Genomic DNA, 23,214 nt, shown 5'->3' on the forward strand with positions numbered 1-23,214 from the left:
AGGACCTACACATACTAACTAGTTTGTGAATGCTGGTCTCTTTGATGGAGACAGCAGCAACCTGCCCAATGCCTTTAATTAGAATGATACAGTTGTCCTTAGGAAAGATATGGTAAAAGCTGCCAGTGTGGGAATTGTAGAAGCAAATGCAACTCCCTTCTTTCTGCCTGTGCTGGCTGGGTGACTTTGGGTTAGTCAGATAACCTTTCTCAATTCTGTAATCTTCTTTTATAAAAGAAGGAAGCTGCCTAGCTTTCTACTCTTTTTCCACATATGGAATCTCTAAAGGTTTAGTAACAACCATTTTGTAAAAAGAAAAATTCTAATTTATTTCAACTTGATTATTAACTTGAATCCTTCCTGATTTCTCTTTAGTGGTACTTTCTGGTATGACTACTGAATGAGTGATTCCTCCTACTCACGTTCTCATTCATTCATGATATAGTTACTGGGGGAGGGAGAGGTGGCTCAGTAGTTAAGAGCTCTTGTTCTTGAAGAGGACCTGCATGCATTTCCCAGAACCCACTGGGCAGTTCATAACCATAATAAACTCCAATTCCAGGGACTCTGATGCCCTCTGCTTTCCTTCATGGGCAATAGGTATGCATAAGGTACACATACATGCAGGCAGGCAAGGCACTTCAGTGCATATAATAAATCTTAAAGCAATTTAGAGATATTAATTACTAACCAGCACTCAGAATATACAGGTGACAGAACATGAAGCCATCACATCTGTTCACTTAGAACAGCAGCTGTGTGTTCTCTTGGACTTCAGCAGGTGTTAACACAGCTGTGTTCTCTTGCCCATTCTTAGTGACTTCTGATAGTCTCAACCATTCCTCATCTTGCGGTCACATCACTTCAGTCTCTGCCCTGTCAGTCACCTGCTCCCCACTCTTCCTTGAATCTCTGTGTGTTTTCTATTTTAAGAACACATGTGGTTGTGCAACTGGATTAAGGGCCTACCTACAAAATCCAAGATTATATTTTTTATTTCAATATGATAATTTGATTAGATCAGCAGACTCTTATTAACTAGCATTTACTCATCTCAGGAGTTAGGATCTGGTTAAACATTCTCAGTCACTCTCCTTCAAGCTACACAGTGACCAAACAAACAAACAAGTAAACAGAAACATGCATTGGACTTTATGGAGCCTAGAGTCTATGGGAGGGTAGATATTTAAGTGACTATAAAATTTATTCTTATATTCTTATATTTTATATATAGCATAAATACCTAGATATAAATAATGGCAAGGTCTAGGAAAGGAACTTTTCAGTGCTTTGAAAAACTATAACCAAGGGACTTCATTAATAAAGAAAGGGGTAGGGCAGAATTCTCTGATCAAATGACATTTAAACTGATCAGTGTAGATGTAAGATTGGGGATTTTCAGAGAAGTTGTTGGAATGGTGGATTAGGCCATCTCAAGCAACAGAGAGAGCCCTTTGCCTGTGGGGGAGCTTGTAGAAGAGCCTGAAGGCCACTGAGTCTGGAATGCACAGAGTAAGAGAGAATAAAGTATGTTTCTTCTAAGTCAGGTCATGGGGGACCTTTAAGTGCAAAGGGGACCCTGGGTATGTTTTGAACACATAGTATAAAGAGATAAATTATGTCTTTTAAATGTTACTGTGACTGATATTTAGAGTATATGTTGCAGAAAAGCAAGAGAGAAATTGGAAACCACAATGTACTAAGTAGTGAATGGCCATGGCTTGGCCAAGGTGAGAGCAGGTCCATCAAGGAAGGCTATGGTCTTGAGTGACATGCTAGAGAAAGGATTGGCCTGGCTTGAGATGGAACTGCTTTTAGAGAAGTGAGGCCAAGGGAAGCTTCAAAGAGGACTTCCATTCTATTGGAATGGCAGGCCTTAAACAAACGCAAGGAGATTCATAACACATTCAAATAACACTTAGGAGAGAGACAGAGAGTAGGGTAAGCAGAGGGTCCAAGAAGCTACATCTGGGTTGGACTTCAAGAAAGTTAGGTAGGTGTACTAGTTGTGTCAAAGCAATGAACAGTAGTAACTCAGAGGAAGACGAGTTCACTTGAGAGTTTAGTTCACCACAATGTGATGTGACTCAGTTGCTTACACTGTGGCCTTAGCCAAGAAGCAGAGAGAGGTGCTGAGGCCCCGTTCACTTCCTCCTCCCTATCTGTCCTGGACCCCAGTCTATGAGATGTTACTGCCCACATCCAGGATACGTTTTATCTTCTTAGTTAAATATCTAGGAATATCCTCCCAGACTTCCCAAAATTGTGTCTCTTTGGTAACCCTAAATCCTCTCAAGTTGACAAGGTTAACCATCACAATAGGTAAAATGCTTAGCAAGGCCATTTCACGCTAAAGGAAACGCCTAAGAAAGCATCCCAGTCTGTGAAAATGCTCAGCGTGCTCTGTGCTCAAGAAGGGGCCAATTAAGAGAAGTACGATCCCAGCAGCACCTCCTTTTAATGGCCCTGTTTCTCCCTGATAACAGCAGTAACTCATTTCTTCCCTTGACCTGGACCTTTCTACTGCAAACCCCATTTGAACAGGATGAGCCCAACCCAGATCAGTCCACAAAATCAGTGGGTACAGGCTCGTTTGTCTTTAAACTGTGTAAATATTATGGATCGCTAAATCCAGCCGTAAAGGTCCCTAGTGATCAGCTGTCCTCTTTCGGCAATTTGCAATGTAAGTTAACTTTATATTGGAATCAACATTACATGCCCACGATCCCAGATTGACTATACTTTTAAATGAACACCCAGGATGTCATGCTCTTACTTTCTTGAGGTTCATGGGTAGTAGGGTTCTATCTGAGTATGTTGTACCAAGCAGTGTGGAAAGACAAAAGGAACACTTGAATGTATGGTGGGTTGGACACATAAATCACTCTTTCTGCTCTTACACCAGTACATCTACTACAAACACATGGCGCCACCCTTCAAATATTCATAAGCCCCCGATATTGTCCAATCACCTAGAATAGCATTTTTCAAAATAGTTTCCATGGATACTTATGTGGTAATTGTCACTCACATAGGCAGCTCTCCTCCAAGGGCAGTGCCCAGAGTCATTAGCACTTCCAGCCATGCCAGATGCATCTGTTTTTAACTCTCCCCGTTAGGTGGGCAAGAGGATATTTGTGTATAAGAAGGGTATGTGGTCATAGGTATCAGCTAGAATCTTCTCAGCTGGGATTCACCACTCAAGCCAATGTGTGCAGACACTGCAATTTTGTGATCAGTTACTGATTTCGGGGTAAAATATCTCACTCAAATAATTAAATAGATACAGATGTCTTAACATTTATCTAGCAGGACTAAGGCATTCGTTTAGGAGCTGTGTGGACCAGGGTTGTCATCAGTACTGCTGAAATATCTGTGGTTTTGTGCTAGAATATGGGGGCTTATTATCCCACAGGTCACTTTCGTAGAAGGAGCCAGGAGAATGCAAGTGAGAAGTTCATGTCTAAATGGGTGACAAGTGTAGGAGCATGTACTGAATGTCTCACACTTACTAAGCTTTCGTGTGCTAAGGAATACAAAAAACATCTTGAAATTTGTAATCCCTACTCCCCAAGTACAAGTATCTTTACAGTGTCCATTAGTATATAAATGCAACAGGACACTCAAGTTCAAATCTCATAGCATCAGAACTAAGCTTAGAAAGGTGACCATAGTTTCAAATGCTATACTCCTGTTTAATACTCCTGGTCCCTCCCTCCACCTCAGCTCCCCTCCGTGGCTCTATTATGGATCCCCCGTGTTTCTTTGTAAGCTCCAGTTGGACTACAATCAAGGCATCCTGATTGGAAGGAGTTCCCATGTCCTTAAGTACTTTTGATTGATGTTTGCCAATGGAGACTTATGGTCACATTGACCGAATGGACTTGGACACTAGTGCTGTGGCAGATGTTACAACCAGCTCGATCTCCATTTATAAGGAGCTTAACATCTACTCTGGGAGATTACAATCTCAGTGGGGAGCCGGCCATGTAGAAAATTGCTCCAACCCCTGGCAGGAATCAAGACAGTAAGCAGGCAGCCACAATATAGACAAGAAGGGGTAAAAAAGAAAAGATCAGAGGAGATTTCATTTAAACTAGACTTCAGTTCGGAAAGGCCCGCAATAAACGAGATCCAGGAAGGACAATCCTAGAGAAGGAAAGGGCATGAGCATGGTGTGGAGGCAAGCAATTAAAGGCAGGCTGGCATGAAAGGGCCATGATTTTGGTGCTATTTGATCCTGGATATATGAGTGATGCCGTTCGAAGAGGAAGTGGCGGAGCAGAGGAAGAAACTCATTCCCCACAGGCATCTTAAGATTTCCAGAAGACTCAGGCATTAGGCTCGTGGAAGGTGACCAATTCCTCCTCTTCACTTAGAGGTCAATGGCATTGTTCAGATAATCGCCATGATTGAACCTGATATAGTTTGGCCCTCAACCTCACTGGTTCTTTCAAACTGCTTTTTACCAAATTTTGGTAGAAAGTAAAAACCAAACCAATCCAAACAAACCATGTAATACGGGTTTAAATGTTGAAAGTGTTTTGTTGGCTCAAATTATTAAGAAGATGCTGCCTCTAGGATGTCACTCAGCACAAAAGAAATGAAATTTCTTCCCACCTCTTTGCTTTGATCTCCTCCCTTCAGAGCTTAATATCTTGCTTCTTGGGCAATAGTCTTTGGAAAGAGGTTTGGGGATGTAGCTCAGTAATAGAATACTTCTTGGTTAGCTAAGACCCTGGATTTGATCCTCAGCATGGAAAAGAAAAAACTAAAGGAAAAGATAAAATGTAGGCATTTTGCTCTCTTTGCCAAGACTCATTCTGTCTAGACAAAGTTAACCTTGCTGTGGATTCTGAATCAGCCACTGTGGTTAAGGAGAGGGGACGATGTAGTAACTAACGCAACCCTAAAGCCACACTCTAATCCAGAGTCCACGGTATGGTCAGCATCAGACGTCACATACTTCATCAACTGGGAACTGAGATTTTTAGGCAGGACGACATGGAAAGGGCAAAAGCAGGTTGACGCCAGGTGAAGAAAAAGCAAACGAGTGTCCCTTGTAAAAATGGTACCTTTATTTCCTTCCACTCCTGAGGAAAAGGAAGCTCATGGTACTGCTAGCTGCACAGAGAAGAGATAGTTTTCTCTCTCTGTGAGGACCATAGATATCATGGGGGAAAAATTAACTACACATGTTGTTATGAAGTCCAGAAGATGAAAGGATGCTATGTGACCCCTGAATAGACAGTATGCACTGTGCCATAGGCTGTGACACTGTACAAGTTATTCAAGTTCCATTTCTCCCATGGTAAAATAGAGATAATAACAGTTACTTCATGGTGTTGTTGAGAGGATTCGATGATACGTTTATACATACAGATAACCTGATGCCTTTCTACTCATTGTGTGTACAACTCTCACAGAAACCAGGGATGTAGCAGAGGACTTTCCATCTGAAGGCGAGAGTTACCAAGGTTAGTATGGTTGTTAGCCATTCCAAATATGACTGACTCCTTTCCCAGGGTACTGTGTGGGTAATGATATCCTCAGCTGTCTCTCTCTTGATGCCTTCAATTAACAGGATTTGCATGGAGGGAACCACACATGCAAATTATTATTAGCATAAAAATAGGTAATTATTATTTTTTTACATTTGCATCATCACAGATGATCTTTGAATTAGGCATTCTTTAGCAATGAATGACTAAACTAAAGAGATTGCAGTTCATTCAGACACTCATTAATTCTGAGTAAGAAATTAATTTCCTGTCACTCATGTTGTAAAGAGGAGGGTGACTATAGAGTCATAAGTAAGGGATGTAATGGAAGCTGAAATTCACCCAACCCAACCTTTCAATTTTCAGGTGTGGGAAAAGAGACGTGGCATGGGGAAGGTCGCAGGATTAATTAGTAGCAGAGCTGAGACAAGAACCTCTTCTCTTTACTTCTCTGCCCAACTCTTGCCATCAAGCCATGAATGCTGATGACCTATTGCCCAATTGCTTAGGATCTCCCTGATTGTTTAAAATATATTGAGGGTGTAAGAATAGAGAGAAGCTTGATGGGACAAAGGTTCCTTAGTGAGAGTGTATTAAGCATCCTTCAGAAATTCCCTTGTGCTGTATTAATTTTATCTTGATTATTTCTGCAATGCACTTATGGAGAAGGGAGACAGTTATCTGTCTATATTGAATGGTCTCATTTGTGTCTTGCCAATGTAAAGGTATGAACTAAAAAAACCTCCTACATTAAAACAGCAAATTGCTTATGGTAACCATTGCATAATGAAGGAACACAATGAAGAATTACGGTTCAAATTACTTATCAGGTCTCTTCCATTTTCTAAGTTTTTTTTAAGTAGAAAATTGCACAGTATAATTACAGTAAGTTAATTTGCATTCATATTACAATTCAATGAGCAATTACATTCTTTTTATTTAAAAAAATATTTTATAAAATGTGATTTGCATCAGTATGTTTCTAGGAAAGAGTGGTGACTTTTTCCTTGTGAGGTTTTCATGCAAATTGAATGGAACAACTCATATATTCCGGTATAAAACTGGGGCTGCATCATTGCTTGTGGGTGGACGTGGGGCAGAGGAGCAGACAACCATCTAAAGCATGACTATGGCTTCCAAGCTTATGAATCCATCAAAGAATATTAGATATCAGTTTTGGAAGGAGAACTTAAGGTCTTATTGATGGAGATCCTTTCTCCATTCCCTTTTACCATTGAATTTGAATTTCTCTATGAATTCCTGCCAAGCTATTATCTAGTCTCCATTTGATTAAGTCCCGTGCCAGGATATTCTTTGCCTTCTGATGACATCTACTTCATCACTAGGCAATGCTTCTATTTTCTGGAGGGTGGTTCTGTTTTGAACTGATCATTGGTGTATTAATGTAATTTAAAGGACACATTTTACATATTCATTGCTGCCCAAGTGCTATGCATGACAGAGCATTCTTTCTACATTGAGAACAGAGTATTTTTTTCAGTGCTTGTATTATGAGCATAAGTGTCTGGGTTGGCCATGATAAAGAGGAACACACAACAGTTGTAAGGGCTGGTTGGCTATTCCATTTTTTTTTCTTGCACTTGCCCTTCTTAATGATGTTTGAAGTAACAGAGGCATACACTGAAATGTGCAGATCAGTTTTCACAAAGGTATATTTGCTTATATAAACAAAATGTTAAAATATGTGTGACATTCCGTCACCATTGAAACTGCCCTGTTCTTTCCTGTCAATTCCTTTCCAAGGTGCCGACTGATATTCTACTTTTCCTCATTGTAGATTTATTTTGCCTGTTCTCGGTTTTCACCTAGATGGAATCATAAGAATGTCCTCTCTTGGACCTGGTTTCTCTCTTTCTCTCAATATGTTTTTAATAGTTATTCATGCTGCTACACATGTCTGTAAAGTACTTTTTTTCCTTGCTCAGCAGTATGCCACTGCATGGATTTTATGACTTGTTTAATCATTCTATTGTACACGAACTTTTGGATTGTTTACAGTTTTACCTTGTAAAACTTGTGAGTAGAGCCGCCACGTGTGTTCCAACATATGTGTATGCATGCTTTCGTTCTCTTGGGTAAACATGTAGGAGAATTAAATATGTAATTGGTAGACGCACTCATAGAGCAAACATTGTGTAACTTGATAAGACTAAATCATTTTCGACATTTACCAGTAATATACAAGAGTTCTATAACGTCACCAAGATTATTTAGTGTCATCTGAGTTTTTAAAGATTCACTTTTACTATGTTTTTAAATTATGTGTATGTGTTTGTATATTGGTATATGCCCCTGAGTGCTCGTGCCCATAAGGTCCAGAAGAAGATGCTAGATCCTGGAGAGTTGGAGTTATAGGCAGTTGTGAGCTACCTGATGTAGGTGTTAGGGACTGAATTCTGGTTCTCGCTGACCCATTTCTCCAGCCCTATCATCATCCAACTTCTTGCCTGCAGCCATTTTAGCAAGTGAGATAATGTCTCAGTGTGTATAGTTGTATGTTTCTCACATTACTAATGTGTCTTTTCATTTTCGTATTTATTGGTACGTTCTCTTTTGTGAAGTATCTATTTAGATCTTCTGCCCATTTTAATTAGGTTGTCTTTTTTTATTAATTACTAAGATTCTATGGTTTTCAAGATTTAAGTCCTTTGTCAGACATGCGTATTGAAAATATTTCTTTTCAGGCTCCTGGCTTACCATTTAATTTTCTTAATGCTATCTATTAATCAGCAACTTTAAATTTTGATTAAGCCAAATTTATTATGTTATACTCAGTGGTTTTTGCATCCTTACAATGGAAACTGTACATGCTACAAAATAATGAAGAAAATAAGGCTCGCTTTAGAGTGTTTTGTTTGAAAGTCTTGCTATGTAGTTTGGCTGGCCCCAAACTCATCCCCCTCCTGCCTCAACATCTTCCATGGCAGGACTAGGAATGCGCCTCCATACCTGGTATCCTCCAGGACCTTAACTCGTCCATCGATATCTTCTGTTCTTACATACAGTGCAAAGTGCCTCATGGCCCTTTCCTGCTTCCTCAAGATGCCTTTGAGGCCACTGTCAGTCCTTTAAACTCCGGCATCTGCGGGAAACAAATCAACAACTGAATTTGTCCATTTCTGGGTTCTCTATTCTGCCATTCTGAGCAGTGTAGGATGCACCCTCTGGAGCCATCCTTGTTTCTGGCTTTTCTAAGTCCCTCTTCATTCTTACATACATTTAAGAACTGTTAATTCCCTGGAAAAATACGAATTGGAAATTGGAATTCTTACTGTAAATGCATGAAATGTAGGTTTCAATTTGAAAATCATTGGCATTTTGCCAGTACTGAGTATTCTAAACCATGAACATGGTATATCTCTCTACCTTCATGAGTCTGCTTTGGGTTTTTTATCCAGGGTATGTAAATTTTGGTGGCCAAACCTTATACAGCTTACGTTCAGCTTATGCCTAAGTATTATATACTTGGTTACCGTAAATAGCATTTTATCTGAGGTGTAGTAAGTATTGATCTAAATGCTGCATAGAAAGGACATACTATAAAATTTAGAATAATTATTTTTATTAAAGTGAAAAATGCAATTCAAATCACCTTAAGTAAAAGGAGAAATATACTCCCTCACTTGACAGAACAGTCATGGGGAGATGGTAGTTGCTTTTAGATAAGGCTAATCCAAACCCTCTAAGACTGGCTTCTTAAATCTCTCTTTTCCAAGCCCCAGTCCTCCTTACTTTTCTTTTGGTTTATACTATGAACTTTTTTCTCCACTGTTATACTTGGGCTTAATTCCTTCCAGTTTTGAGCAAGAAGAGAGCTTCTTCTCCAGTCATGTTACCCTCGGTACACAGTACATCTCCAATTTGACGTGACCAAAAGATATGTTTCTTTGCATTACCTGCCTGTTCCTGGGCTTCTTCATCAGAACAACAATAACAATAACCACAAGATAGGGTAGGGGAAAAGTAAAGCAATGAAATCAAATGGAAGTCTTCTTTAATAAGAAGAAAGAGTGCGGGCTCCCGTATACCACACTTCTATTCCCCAAGCCCCCACCAATAGCAAACAACATGAACATGCGGCACCTGAAGCACAGAAGCACAGTGTATCCTTGAGAGATGGCGGCTGAGCTGGAGAGTCTCCCGTGCTTCTGACGCTAAAATCACCTCCACTCTCTTCATCTACGCCTTTTCTTTTTCTCCATACACTAGCATCACCTTAAGTACTACTTTATGAGTGAAAAAGATGGGGGTGTCTTGGCGCCTAGGAGCCCTCTAACAACCATATTGTTTCTTAGACTTTCTCCTTTGTTTCTATTGTGCATTTAGCTACACAAAGCAGACTGGTGGGAGAACTGCTGTGCCCACATTGAGTTCCCTAGGTTCTCTTGGGGAATAGGGGTGGGGGGCGATATTTACAGATAGGGGAGAGCAGAGTCAAGCTTGGTACCTCCACCATGCCACCTTTCCCTGGAATTGCATGGCCGGGATAGGATAAAGAGGACATTCTCTGTTTCATGCAGCCCCAGAGAAATATATTTTTATTGCCCTTTTGACCACAGAAGAGAAGTAGCAATAGGATACTTTACTTGTGTTTCAGGAAAGTTTTTTTTTTTTAAAGAAGAAGAAATGTAAAAAAAAAAAAAACAAAAAAAACAAAAAAAAGGAGGGGGTGAGGTGAGGTTAAACATTAGTTGCCTTTAAAAAAGCAGATCCTGAGACCCGGTGAGAGAGAGACCCAACCGCCTGGTCAGGTGGGCACTCCTGAGGCTGCAGAGCGGAAGAGACCACCAACACTGCTCACCCCTGCCCACATCCCTGGCCCAAGAGGAAACTGTATAAGGCCTCTGGGCTCCCGTGGGGGAGCGGCAGGACCCCTGCCAGAGACACCGCCGGACCCTGAAGGAAACAGACCGGATAAACAGTTCTCTGCACCCAAATCCCGTGGGAGGGAGAGCTAAACCTTCAGAGAGGCAGACAAGCCTGGGAAACCAGAAGAGACTGCTCCCTGCACACACATCTCGGACGCCAGAGGAAAAAGCCAAGGACCATCTGGAACCCTGGTGCACTGAAGCTCCCGGAAGGGGCGGCACAGGTCTTCCTGGTTGCTGCCGCTGCAGAGAGCCCCTGGGCAGCACCCCACGAGCAAACCTGAGCCTCGGGACCACAGGTAAGACCAAATTTTCTGCTGCAAGAAAGCTGCCTGGTGAACTCAAGACACAGGCCCACAGGAACAGCTGAAGACCTGTAGAGAGGAAAAACTACACGCCCGAAAGCAGAACACTCTGTCCCCATAACTGACTGAAAGAGAGGAAAACAGGTCTACAGCACTCCTGACACACAGGCTTATAGGACAGTCTAGCCACTGTCAGAAATAGCAGAACAAAGTAACACTAGAGATAATCTGATGGCGAGAGGCAAGCGCAGGAACCCAAGCAACAGAAACCAAGACTACATGCCATCATCGGAGCCCAATTCTCCCACCAAAACAAACATGGAATATCCAAACACACCAGAAAAGCAAGATCTAGTTTCAAAATCATATTTGATCATGATGCTGGAGGACTTCAAGAAAGACATGAACACACTTAGGGAAGCACAGGAAAACATTAATAAACAAGTAAAAGCCTATAGAGAGGAATCGCAAAAATCCCTGAAAGAATTCCAGGAAAACACAATCAAACAGTTGAAGGAATTAAAAATGGAAATAGAAGCAATCAAGAAAGAACACATGGAAACAACCCTGGATATAGAAAACCAAAAGAAGAGACAAGGAGCTGTAGATACAAGCTTCACCAACAGAATACAAGAGATAGAAGAGAGAATCTCAGGAGCAGAAGATTCCATAGAAATCATTGACTCAACTGTCAAAGATAATGTAAAGTGGAAAAAGCTACTGGTCCAAAACATACAGGAAATCCAGGACTCAATGAGAAGATCAAACCTAAGGATAATAGGTATAGAAGAGAGTGAAGACTCCCAGCTCAAAGGACCAGTAAATATCTTCAACAAAATCATAGAAGAAAACTTCCCTAACCTAAAAAAAAGAGATACCCATAGACATACAAGAAGCCTACAGAACTCCAAATAGATTGGACCAGAAAAGAAACACCTCCCGTCACATAATTGTCAAAACACCAAACGCACAAAATAAAGAAAGAATATTAAAAGCAGTAAGGGAAAAAGGTCAAGTAACATATAAAGGGAGACCTATCAGAATCACACCAGACTTCTCGCCAGAAACTATGAAGGCCAGAAGATCCTGGACTGATGTCATACAGACACGAAGAGAACACAAATGCCAGCCCAGGTTACTGTATCCAGCAAAACTCTCAATTAACATAGATGGAGAAACCAAGATATTCCATGACAAAACCAAATTTACACAATATCTTTCTACAAATCCAGCACTACAAAGGATAATAAATGGTAAAGCCCAACATAAGGAGGCAAGCTATACCCTAGAAGAAGCAAGAAACTAATCGTCTTGGCAACAAAACAAAGAGAATGAAAGCACACAAACATAACCTCACATCCAAATATGAATATAACGGGAAGCAATAATCACTATTCCTTAATATCTCTCAATATCAATGGCCTCAACTCCCCAATAAAAAGACATAGATTAACAAACTGGATACGCAACGAGGACCCTGCATTCTGCTGCCTACAGGAAACACACCTCAGAGACAAAGACAGACACTACCTCAGAGTGAAAGGCTGGAAAACAACTTTCCAAGCAAATGGTCAGAAGAAGCAAGCTGGAGTAGCCATTCTAATATCAAATAAAATCAATTTCCAACTAAAAGTCATCAAAAAAGATAAGGAAGGACACTTCATATTCATCAAAGGAAAAATCAACCAAGATGAACTCTCAATCCTAAATATCTATGCCCCAAATAAAAGGGCACCTACATACGTAAAAGAAACCTTACTAAAGCTCAAAACACACATTGCACCTCACACAATAATAGTGGGAGATTTCAACACCCCACTCTCATCAATGGACAGATCATGGAAACAGAAATTAAACAGTGATGTAGACAGACTAAGAGAAGTCATGAGCCAAATGGGCTTAACGGATATTTATAGAACATTCTATCCTAAAGCAAAAGGATATACCTTCTTCTCAGCTCCTCATGGTACTTTCTCCAAAATTGACCATATAATTGGTCAAAAAACGGGCCTCAACAGGTACAGAAAGATAGAAATAATCCCATGCGTGCTATCGGACCACCACGGCCTAAAACTGGGAAGAATGCCCACATATACGTGGAAATTGAACAATGCTCTACTCAATGATAACCTGGTCAAGGAAGAAATAAAGAAAGAAATTAAAAACTTTTTAGAATTTAATGAAAATGAAGATACAACATACTCAAACTTATGGGACACAATGAAAGCTGTGCTAAGAGGAAAACTCATAGCGCTGAGTGCCTGCAGAAAGAAACAGGAAAGAGCATATGTCAGCAGCTTGACAGCACACCTAAAAGCTCTAGAACAAAAAGAAGCAAATACACCCAGGAGGAGTAGAAGGCAGGAAATAATCAAACTCAGAGCTGAAATCAACCAAGTAGAAACAAAAAGGACCATAGAAAGAATCAACAGAACCAAAAGTTGGTTCTTTGAGAAAATCAACAAGATAGATAAACCCTTAGCCAGACTAACGAGAGGACACAGAGAGTGTGTCCAAATTAACAAAATCAGAAATGAAAAGGGAGATATAACTACAGATTCGGAGGAAATTCAAAAAATCATCAGATCTTACTATAAAAACCTATATTCAACAAAATTTGAAAATCTTCAGGAAATGGACAATTTCCTAGACAGATACCAGCTATCGAAGTTAAATCAGGAACAGATAAACCAGTTAAACAACCCCATAACTCCTAAGGAAATAGAAGCCGTCATTAAAGGTCTCCCAACCAAAAAGAGCCCAGGTCCAGACGGGTTTAGTGCAGAATTCTATCAAACCTTCATAGAAGACCTCATACCAATATTATCCAAACTATTCCACAAAATTGAAACAGATGGAGCCCTACCGAATTCCTTCTATGAAGCCACAATTACTCTTATACCTAAACCACACAAAGACACAACAAAGAAAGAGAACTTCAGACCAATTTCCCTTATGAATATCGACGCAAAAATACTCAATAAAATTCTGGCAAACCGAATTCAAGAGCACATCAAAACAATCATCCACCATGATCAAGTAGGCTTCATCCCAGGCATGCAGGGATGGTTTAATATACGGAAAACCATCAACGTGATCCATTATATAAACAAACTGAAAGAACAGAACCACATGATCATTTCATTAGATGCTGAGAAAGCATTTGACAAAATTCAACACCCCTTCATGATAAAAGTCCTGGAAAGAATAGGAATTCAAGGCCCATACCTAAACATAGTAAAAGCCATATACAGCAAACCAGTTGCTAACATTAAACTAAATGGAGAGAAACTTGAAGCAATCCCACTAAAATCAGGGACTAGACAAGGCTGCCCACTCTCTCCCTACTTATTCAATATAGTTCTTGAAGTTCTAGCCAGAGCAATCAGACAACAAAAGGAGATCAAAGGGATACAGATCGGAAAAGAAGAGGTCAAAATATCACTATTTGCAGATGACATGATAGTATATTTAAGTGATCCCAAAAGTTCCACCAGAGAACTACTAAAGCTGATAAACAACTTCAGCAAAGTGGCTGGGTATAAAATTAACTCAAATAAATCAGTTGCCTTCCTCTATACAAAAGAGAAACAAGCCGAGAAAGAAATTAGGGAAACGACACCCTTCATAATAGACCCAAATAATATAAAGTACCTCGGTGTGACTTTAACCAAGCAAGTAAAAGATCTGTACAATAAGAACTTCAAGACACTGAGGAAAGAAATTGAAGAAGACCTCAGAAGATGGAAAGATCTCCCATGCTCATGGATTGGCAGGATTAATATAGTAAAAATGGCCATTTTACCAAAAGCAATCTACAGATTCAATGCAATCCCCATCAAAATACCAATCCAATTCTTCAAAGAGTTAGACAGAACAATTTGCAAATTCATCTGGAATAACAAAAAACCCAGGATAGCTAAAGCTATCCTCAACAATAAAAGGACTTCAGGGGGAATCACTATCCCTGAACTCAAGCAGTATTACAGAGCAATAGTGATAAAAACTGCATGGTATTGGTACAGAGACAGACAGATAGACCAATGGAATAGAATTGAAGACCCAGAAATGAACCCACACACCTATGGTCACTTGATTTTTGACAAAGGAGCCAAAACCATCCAATGGATAAAAGATAGCATTTTCAGCAAATGGTGCTGGTTCAACTGGAGGTCAACATGTAGAAGAATGCAGATCGATCCATGCTTATCACCCTGTACAAAGCTTAAGTCCAAGTGGATCAAGGACCTCCACATCAAACCAGACACACTCAAACTAATAGAAGAAAAACTAGGGAAGCATCTGGAACACATGGGCACTGGAAAAAATTTCCTGAACAAAACACCAATGGCTTATGCTCTAAGATCAAGAATCGACAAATGGGATCTCATAAAACTGCAAAGCTTCTGTAAGGCAAAGGACACGGTGGTTAGGACAAAACGGCAACCAACAGATTGGGAAAAGATCTTTACCAATCCTACAACAGATAGAGGCCTTATATCCAAAATATACAAAGAACTCAAGAAGTTAGACCGCAGGGAAACAAATAACCCTATTGAAAAATGGGGTTCAGAGCTAAACAAAGAATTCACAGCTGAGGAATGCCGAATGGCTGAGAAACACCTAAAGAAATGTTCAACATCTTTAGTCATAAGGGAAATGCAAATCAAAACAACCCTGAGATTTCACCTCACACCAGTGCGATTGGCTAAGATCAAAAACTCAGGTGACAGCAGATGCTGGCGAGGATGTGGAGAAAGAGGAACACTCCTCCATTGTTGGTGGGATTGCAGACTGGTAAAACCATTCTGGAAATCAGTCTGGAGGTTCCTCAGAAAATTGGACATTGAACTGCCTGAGGATCCAGCTATACCTCTCTTGGGCATATACCCAAAAGATGCCTCAACATATAAAAGAGACACATGCTCCACTATGTTCATCGCAGCCTTATTTATAATAGCCAGAAAATGGAAAGAACCCAGATGCCCTTCAACAGAGGAATGGATACAGAAAATGTGGTACATCTACACAATGGAATATTACTCAGCTATCAAAAACAACGAGTTTATGAAATTCGTAGGCAAATGGTTGGAACTGGAAAATATCATCCTGAGTGAGCTAACCCAATCACAGAAAGACATACATGGTATGCACTCATTGATAAGTGGCTATTAGCCCAAATGCTTGAATTACCCTAGATCCCTAGAACAAAGGAAACTCAAGACGGATGATCAAAATGTGAATGCTTCACTCCTTCTTTAAATGAGGAAAAAGAATACCCTTGGCAGGGAAGGGAGAGGCAAAGATTAAAACAGAGACTGAAGGAACACCCATTCAGAGCCTGCCCCACATGTGGCCCATACATATACAGCCACCCAATTAGACAAGATGGATGAAGCAAAGAAGTGCAGACCGACAGGAGCCGGATGTAGATCGCTCCTGAGAGACACAGCCAGAATACAGCAAATATAGAGGCGAATGCCAGCAGCAAACCACTGAACTGAGAATAGGTCCCCTATTGAAGGAATCAGAGAAAGAACTGGAAGAGCTTGAAGGGGCTCGAGACCCCAAAAGTACAACAATGCCAAGCAACCAGAGCTTCCAGGGACTAAGCCACTACCTAAAGACTATACATGGACTGACCCTGGACTCTGACCCCATAGGTAGCAATGAATATCCTAGTAAGAGCACCAGTGGAAGGGGAAGCCCTGGGTCCTGCTAAGACTGAACCTCCAGTGAACTAGTCTATGGGGGGAGGGCGGCAATGGGGGGAGGGTTGGGAGGGGAACACCCATAAGGAAGGGGAGTGGGGAGGGGGATGTTTGCCCGGAAACCGGGAAAGGGAATAACACTCGAAATGTATATAAGAAATACTCAAGTTAATAAAAAAAAAAAAGCAGATCCTTTATCTCTATGCTAACTGGAACATAGCAAACAGACCCCTATATGTTTTTATGCTTGCCTCTCAAAGGCCGATCATGGGTGGTCTCTCAGAGAACTCTCATTTCTCTAACTTGAAACTCTGGTTGGAAAAGCATTTTCCTTTCATTCACCTGATACCTAATTGTGTTTCAAACACACACACACACACACACACACACACACACACACACACACACACACACCAGGGTTCAATGTAGATGTTGATGCTCTTTTAACCTCTTGTACTCAGTGTCATCACAACGGTAATCTCTGTGCCATTTGAGTGTGTTTGGAGGGAAAGAGTTCCTCTGCTCTCTCTGCTGAGATCTACCATTCCAGCCTGGTATACTAAGGATTGATTCTGTTGCTTTTATTTTATTTCTTAAACAAAGGAGTAAGACTTTTTTTTTCTTCTCAAATAGAGATTTTGAGCATGACAAGAACTTACATAAAAGGCTGGAAGCTTAATGCACCCCTGTATTAACCTTTGAAATCTTACTCATTCTATAGTAGGATCTTTCAAGTGTACGGTGACTCTGACAAGCTTGGTAGGTGTTTCTACTGGTCACGATTTAAACCATATGCGTCTGAGAACTTTATATGTATATTTATATTTGTATAATCACAGCTACTGCCCCAAAGTAGCACTTCTTTAATTAAAAAAAAATCCTAATTCATATGGAATCACTAAAGGCCCAGATAAACAAACACTGGGACCAACCATATCTGATTTTAAAGTGTATTACAGAGATATGGTGATCAGAACCATATGGTACTTTCATCAAAACAGATAGATTAGACCAGCAGAACAAAAGAGAACTAGCCTAGAAACACAGGAACACATACTAAGAATACACAGGGGAAAGGATAATACAGCAAACAGTGCTGGGAAAACCATTCCCTTGCAGAAAGATCAAATCAATCTTTTCTTATACTTTATGTAAAATGAATTCAAACTGGATTAGAGCTTAAATATAAGACCTGAATCACAAGAATTTGAGGCCAAAACCTATGGCTAACATTTTTGATATTTGATCTCGTCAATGATTTTTGAAAATACAAACACTAAAAAAAAAATGGACACCAAAGAGTCAGACAATGAAAGGCTTTAAGAAAGTGGGCTGCTTCAGATCCAAAAGACTTTCCAGCTCCTGGGGAAACACCAGTGCCCTGGAAAGGGAGCTTTGAGAGCAGGAGAAATCTTCAGGTGTTGTTTTTGATAAGCAGTTAGTGCCCAAGACATAAAAAGAACTCAGAGAACTTGCCTGCAAGGCGCCACCAGCTTGGCCACAGACATTTTTCCCCCACAAGCAGACATGGCTAGCAACAGGTATTAAATAAGTTCCCAGACTTAAATCAAGCACACAAGGAGGTAGAACCGCATACCTGCTGCAATGACTAATATAAAAAAGCTAGATTATACAAATACACCTGTTTTGGTATAGAGATTCTCTAAAAACAAAAGCAGAGCTCCTCTCCAGGTACATATATCTAAGAAATGAACTGATTGTCTCAAGGAAATGTCTGAATATCCTTGTTCATTTCAGCATATTCATAATAAAATCAATGGAATGCAAATCAGTGTTGACCATGGATTAAGAAAAGATGTGTGTGCTTCTACGATGGTATATTATTAAGCTTTAAAAAGAAGTAAATCCTGCCATTTGTGACAAAATGAGGCTCAAGTGCACTATACTACAAAATAAGCCAGGCACAGAAAGACATGGTATATATATATATATATATGGAATCTACACAAGACAAGGGCACAAAATCAGAGTAGAATGGTAGTGTCCAGGAGTTACAGGGTTAAAAATCAAACAAACAAACAAACAAGATTCTTGTCAAGGGTGTTAACCCTTGTTATAAGTTCTGGAGGTCTGTGTACCACGGGGTGAGGTAGGTAGGTACTATTAATAATAATGTACTATGCACTTAACATTTGCTAGGAGTTAGATCTGAAGTGAGCTTACCGCACATATAAAAAAAATCAACCCTGTGAGGTAATAAATATGTTAATTATCTTGATAGCGCTGATCATTCCACAATGTGAACATATGTCAAAACATCACATTGTGCACCTTAAATGTATACACTGCCGACTTGCCAACTCTTCAACATTAATCTGTAAGAAAAGATTCCCAAACTTAGAGCCCATAACCCACTGTCAAACCAGACATGTATTTGAAATATCCCAGGAATAAACAGAATTTAAAGAGTACACAATTTATGGAAGTCACTGTGCTATGCTCTTTTCTTTGGAGGAGTGGCTATCCGTCACTGAATTTACGGCAGGTGACCACAGGTCTTGTTTCTAGTCCTGGGGTCAGTTGTGTTAACTGACCCCGTGTGCCTGTCAATCACAGGAAGGCAGATGACGTCAATCACTTTGTGTCACTTATGCTCTGTCTCTGTTCGATGGATAGATTTCTTAACATAGGCCTTGGACAGAATGAACCCTGCCAAAGTTTGGTGTATCAAAACGAACTATTTGGGATGTGTTCTGGGAAGAGAACCAATGTCTGTTGGGTTGTGCTTCTGCCTGGTATCTCATTTAGGGCTCATAACAACCTTGTGAGTCAAGCGTTCTCCACAGCCACTGGGGAAGCACAGAGAGATGGCCTGCCAGAGGTGAAGAAGTGCAACAGATTTCCAAGTCCATATTGTAAAGGTTGTGTGAGAAACACCTCAACTACTCGTAATGGATTATGTAATATACACAGCCGCGGCTACTCTTATTATCTTGCTGCTTCTCAGATTACATGAGGAAAGCACATTTATTGATTTTTTTTCTTTATGCCATATTTAATACAAATTACATTGGTATTTTCAAAAGAACAGCGGTGAAGCCCCACACACCTTATCTTTCAGATGAGCTATTTCTTGACATTTAGCAGAGTGACAAAATATCCTTTTAAATTTTGTCCGGTTTAACCGGAAGGCCCTGAGGCCCACAGTGGGCAGCTTGTGCCCATACATCACACTTTCTTCCAGGCTCGAGATAGGAACAGCTGTGGCTTGTTGCCCCCATTGGATTTCATGGGAATTTGCCCAGTTTCCATTGTGGACTTTGTCCAACACTGACTAGAGATAGAGTTTTACATTCTTGTACATTGTATGGCTTGGCAAACTCAGTTTCCCAGTTCCCTCTGATGACTCTAGCCCCAATGTCTGGTGAAGACAGGAGGCAGGAGGCAGCTATAAGTCGGACTTCAGACATGTACTCTTAAAAGGCAGGTATATGGACGTTTCAAAGCTGTCCTTAAATCAGGGAATTTTAAATTTTGTTTTGGTAGAGTCTGTAACAAGTCAGACGTATGCAACTTGCCCAAAGTGTGGCATTCACGAGCCCATAGAAATGACCAGCACTCAACTATACTCTCCCCTATTTCCTCCAGGAGGTCTCAAATTTCTTTCTTTTCTCGGTATTGAGTTCAGACCCCAGAGACTTCTCTTTGTAAACAACGGAAGTGAAATGTTTTCTTGAACACAGCTGAGTTGTTCCCCAGCCAATTTCAACTTCCGCACAAGGTATAGGACCTGGTGCCCAACTCTACCCACTTTTGAGAACTTTTGTAAAAGTTGGAGAGAAATCCAGTGGGGATTCCCTGATCCCACCATAAGACTGACAGCCTCCCCAGAGGTAGACAGAAACCATCAAGAATGGAACCTCTCTGCCAAGTTGTGGAGAATTTCTTTCGATCATCCTCTTTTTGGTAGATCCTATCCTGCCAATGACCTCGGGATTTTTTTTTCTTGTCTCTATGTAAATTGCTATATTTTCAGAGGTGCCTGACAGCCAAGTTTTGCAGGGCCTCCATTTGTACAGAGCTGTTATTATGGGATAAGTGTAATGGATCGTGAATTTTGTGGAGGGAGGGAGGGTCTCCAGATGATTTTGTACAAACCAGCCACAGACCCACTGACTCCACAAGCAGTGCATTAGGCTAAATATTTTTAGCCCATTGACTCTAGAGGTAATAACCCTAAATGCATCATTAAATTTTCATGGGTGAATAACAGAAGCTACCAGAAAAAAAATCCGGCCACCCCAAAACAAGCTGCTGCATTAGCTTTATTACTGCCCAGCTGGGAGGCAGGTGTGTGGCCCCTCAAAAGAAGAGCAGACTTTAAACTTCTCCTAGCTCCCAGAGACAGGCAGCAGGTGATTTTCACACTCCCCCTTCCCACCAAGCATTCAAGCCTCTGGAGACGTGCGTGCCACACTGGCGTTGACAAAGCCGAATCCAATCTCAAGGTGGAAGAATTTCCGACTAATCCAATTATTTTTTGCCACTCGGTGTTTCTGAGATCTTTGTAAGGTAGGACCCCTTCTCTAATTTACAAGAGGGTCTACTGCCCTGCATTCTAAGAATGGAGTAGGGAAAACAAGTTAACTGGGGCCTGCGTGCCCTCAGGGGCAGAGGAGGCTACAGAGAGGTGCTGAAAAAGTGACAGGTGAAGGCCAACTTTGCCTGGGAAAGGTCAATAAAAGGCGGGGTGAAGCGGGCCTGGGCGGCTGGGAGAGAGCGCCCCCTTCTGCCAAGGGGCTCGGGGCAAGAAGCTCGCGCGGCCTCCGCTTGGCTCTGTGCCCTGTCTACTTGTGTGCGTAGAGGCTTGGCTAAAAGCAGGCACTGGAGAAACGCGGAGTCCGGGAGGAGGCTGCAGCGGCTGCCTAGGAACGTGGCCCGCTCGCAGCGCAATCCCCCTACCCCCTGCGACGAACGGCAGGGCGGGGACCCCAGGTTCTCGGCTCCAATCGGTCTCTACTCCCGGGATGGGGGGCGAGCGAGAGGACTGGAGAAGCGCGACCGCGAGCCGCGGCGCCCCCGCTCGCCCGCTCGTTGGCTCTTCCCCTTCGTCGGCGCCGCGGCGACTCCACTGAGCTGTCGCTCGGAACGCGTTCTGGCGGCGAACAGAGAGCCCGGGCGGGAGAGGGAGCCGGCGAGGAAGGGCTTGGGACGCTCAGTGGCAGGTGAGTGGCGGGGCTAACGCGGGGCGGGGGCCGCTGGAGGAGGCGGGTCTGAGCACCGCACGGGGGCCGGTCTCCTCCCCCTGCTCTGACGCGCGCCCGTCGCTTCCCGGGGAGGATGGACCCAGCTAGGCGCTCACCCGGGCTTCCCGGGGCTGGAGAGCGCGTCTGAGTGCGGCCGCCCGCAGGGCATGGAGAGCCTTGTCCGGGGCGGCTGCGGCAGCGGAGGAGGATGCTCCGGGGGAGCCGAGGTGAGAGGCGCGGCGGGGGGCACGCGGGAGACCCGGAGTTGAGCGAGCGCAGGTGGCTCGCGGAGACACCCGGCTTCCGCGAGCCCGGGTAGCTCGACTGGGGCCCGCGAGCCCGGGTACTGAGGATGGCATTCGGGGCGCGTCTCTCGGGAGTTTGGCGCGAGGTGCGGTGCATTAGCGAGTGCCGCAGTTTTCTATCATCTCCCACCACTTGCTTGGGAAGCTACCCTGCGTCTCCTTTCCGGCTGGTCCCCACTTCCTTCGCCCTACTTCTGAACACTCGCGATCCTCTCCTTAGGCTTGCCTACCGGAGACCCTGTCGCCAGACCCCCTGCATCCTCCTCCGACTCTAGCCACCCGAGTCTGTCTTCTCCCACTCTAGGACTTGCCGAGTTCTCCCTAAGCCTCCTCCCTGCCTTGCTAGTGGTACTCGCGGGTCGGACCTCTTACCCACTCCGCGCAACCCGAGTTCTCACTTCCCTACATCCCGGCAACGCTTTGGCTCTGCCTCGACCTCTCCATCAACCGGACTCTTCCCAATGAAACCAACCCTTTCCGGGGACACCGGCGCTGGACCAAAACCTTTCTAAGGGTCCTGCGTCTCGGTGTTCCCTGTCGCGCTCTCTCCACTACTCAGTCCTCAGGCCCTTGGTCACCAGCCACTCCCCTCGCATCCGGCCCTCTTCTCCCACAACTCCGTACCCCACTCTCTCGATCGCAAGACAAGGATTTTCATGCTGGGGAAACTTTGATTCTTCGTGGCTAGTTTCGTAAAGGAGCTCTACGATTCAGTCCAAGCCATCAAAGGAACCTGGAGTCAGGGAGTCCTGATTTAGGGGTAGTTTTGTGTTAAGGCTCCAGGAAGGTACTTGGTGAGTCTACAAAGTGTATTTCCACACCCTGCTGGTCACTGCTTCTGCATCCATCCCGTGTAGTATGCTTGTGACCCCTGGTGGGAGGGTGAGTCTTTACTGCACTTTTAAAGGCGCTTTTTCTTTCTTTCTTTCTTTCTTTCACTATTTCTTTTGAGGGTGGTGCTAGTGGATCGGGTGGGGTGGGTGGGCAGAGAAAGCTGCTTGGCAAACTGGTGCGTCTAGGCTGCCGCACGGTCTAGTAGCCGACCCTGCACGCTGCGTTTCACTCGTTGGAAACCCGCCCCAACCCCCATCTGCATCACACAAATCCTCATTGTTGGGGGTCTGCGGGGTATTTCCGCCTGGGCTAGGAGAGTGAAGGAATGGGATGGGGGTGGGGAGCCCAGGACTCTAGGCGACTGTCAGGCGCTGGAGACTTGGAGAGCGCCGCGGCGCGGGCGAGTGCTAGCTCTGATACGTGTTTCTAAGGCAGGATGCGAGGCAGCGTGGTGGTGGTGGT

General features: G+C 42.8%; 2 protein-coding genes across 18 annotated transcripts in view; one reads left to right on the forward strand and one right to left on the reverse strand.

The window, feature by feature from the left end:
* Window positions 1-23,214, forward strand: part of Dab1 (DAB adaptor protein 1) — a 1,121,076-nt gene that overhangs the window by 726,744 nt on the left and 371,118 nt on the right. For 5 of the 17 annotated variants that reach the window (XM_063287213.1, XM_063287214.1, XM_017593176.3 and 2 more), the window contains exon 1: window positions 21,685-21,840. The exons of 8 other annotated variants lie outside the window; for them this stretch is intronic. The gene's annotated coding sequence lies outside the window, so the exon portion shown is untranslated. Of the gene's footprint in view, window positions 1-21,250; window positions 21,593-21,679; window positions 21,841-23,214 lie in introns of those variants that run through there. 4 more of the 17 variants (XM_017593178.3, XM_063287216.1, NM_001411819.1 and 1 more) reach the window with 3 other exon arrangements.
* Prpmp5l1 (proline-rich protein MP5 like 1) lies at window positions 21,326-22,015 on the reverse strand. The gene has a single exon (XM_008763963.1). It carries the CDS (start codon window positions 22,013-22,015, stop codon window positions 21,326-21,328), a length of 690 nt encoding a protein of 229 aa, XP_008762185.1.

The sequence above is a fragment of the Rattus norvegicus genome, chromosome 5 (genome assembly GCF_036323735.1).
Source record: "Rattus norvegicus strain BN/NHsdMcwi chromosome 5, GRCr8, whole genome shotgun sequence".
Taxonomy (NCBI): domain Eukaryota; kingdom Metazoa; phylum Chordata; class Mammalia; order Rodentia; family Muridae; genus Rattus; species Rattus norvegicus.

What these genes read in the sequence shown, in the direction of transcription:
- Prpmp5l1 (XM_008763963.1), bottom strand. Translation starts at nt 22,015, where the DNA reads ATGCACCGCACCTCGCGCCAAACTCCCGAGAGACGCGCCCCGAATGCC.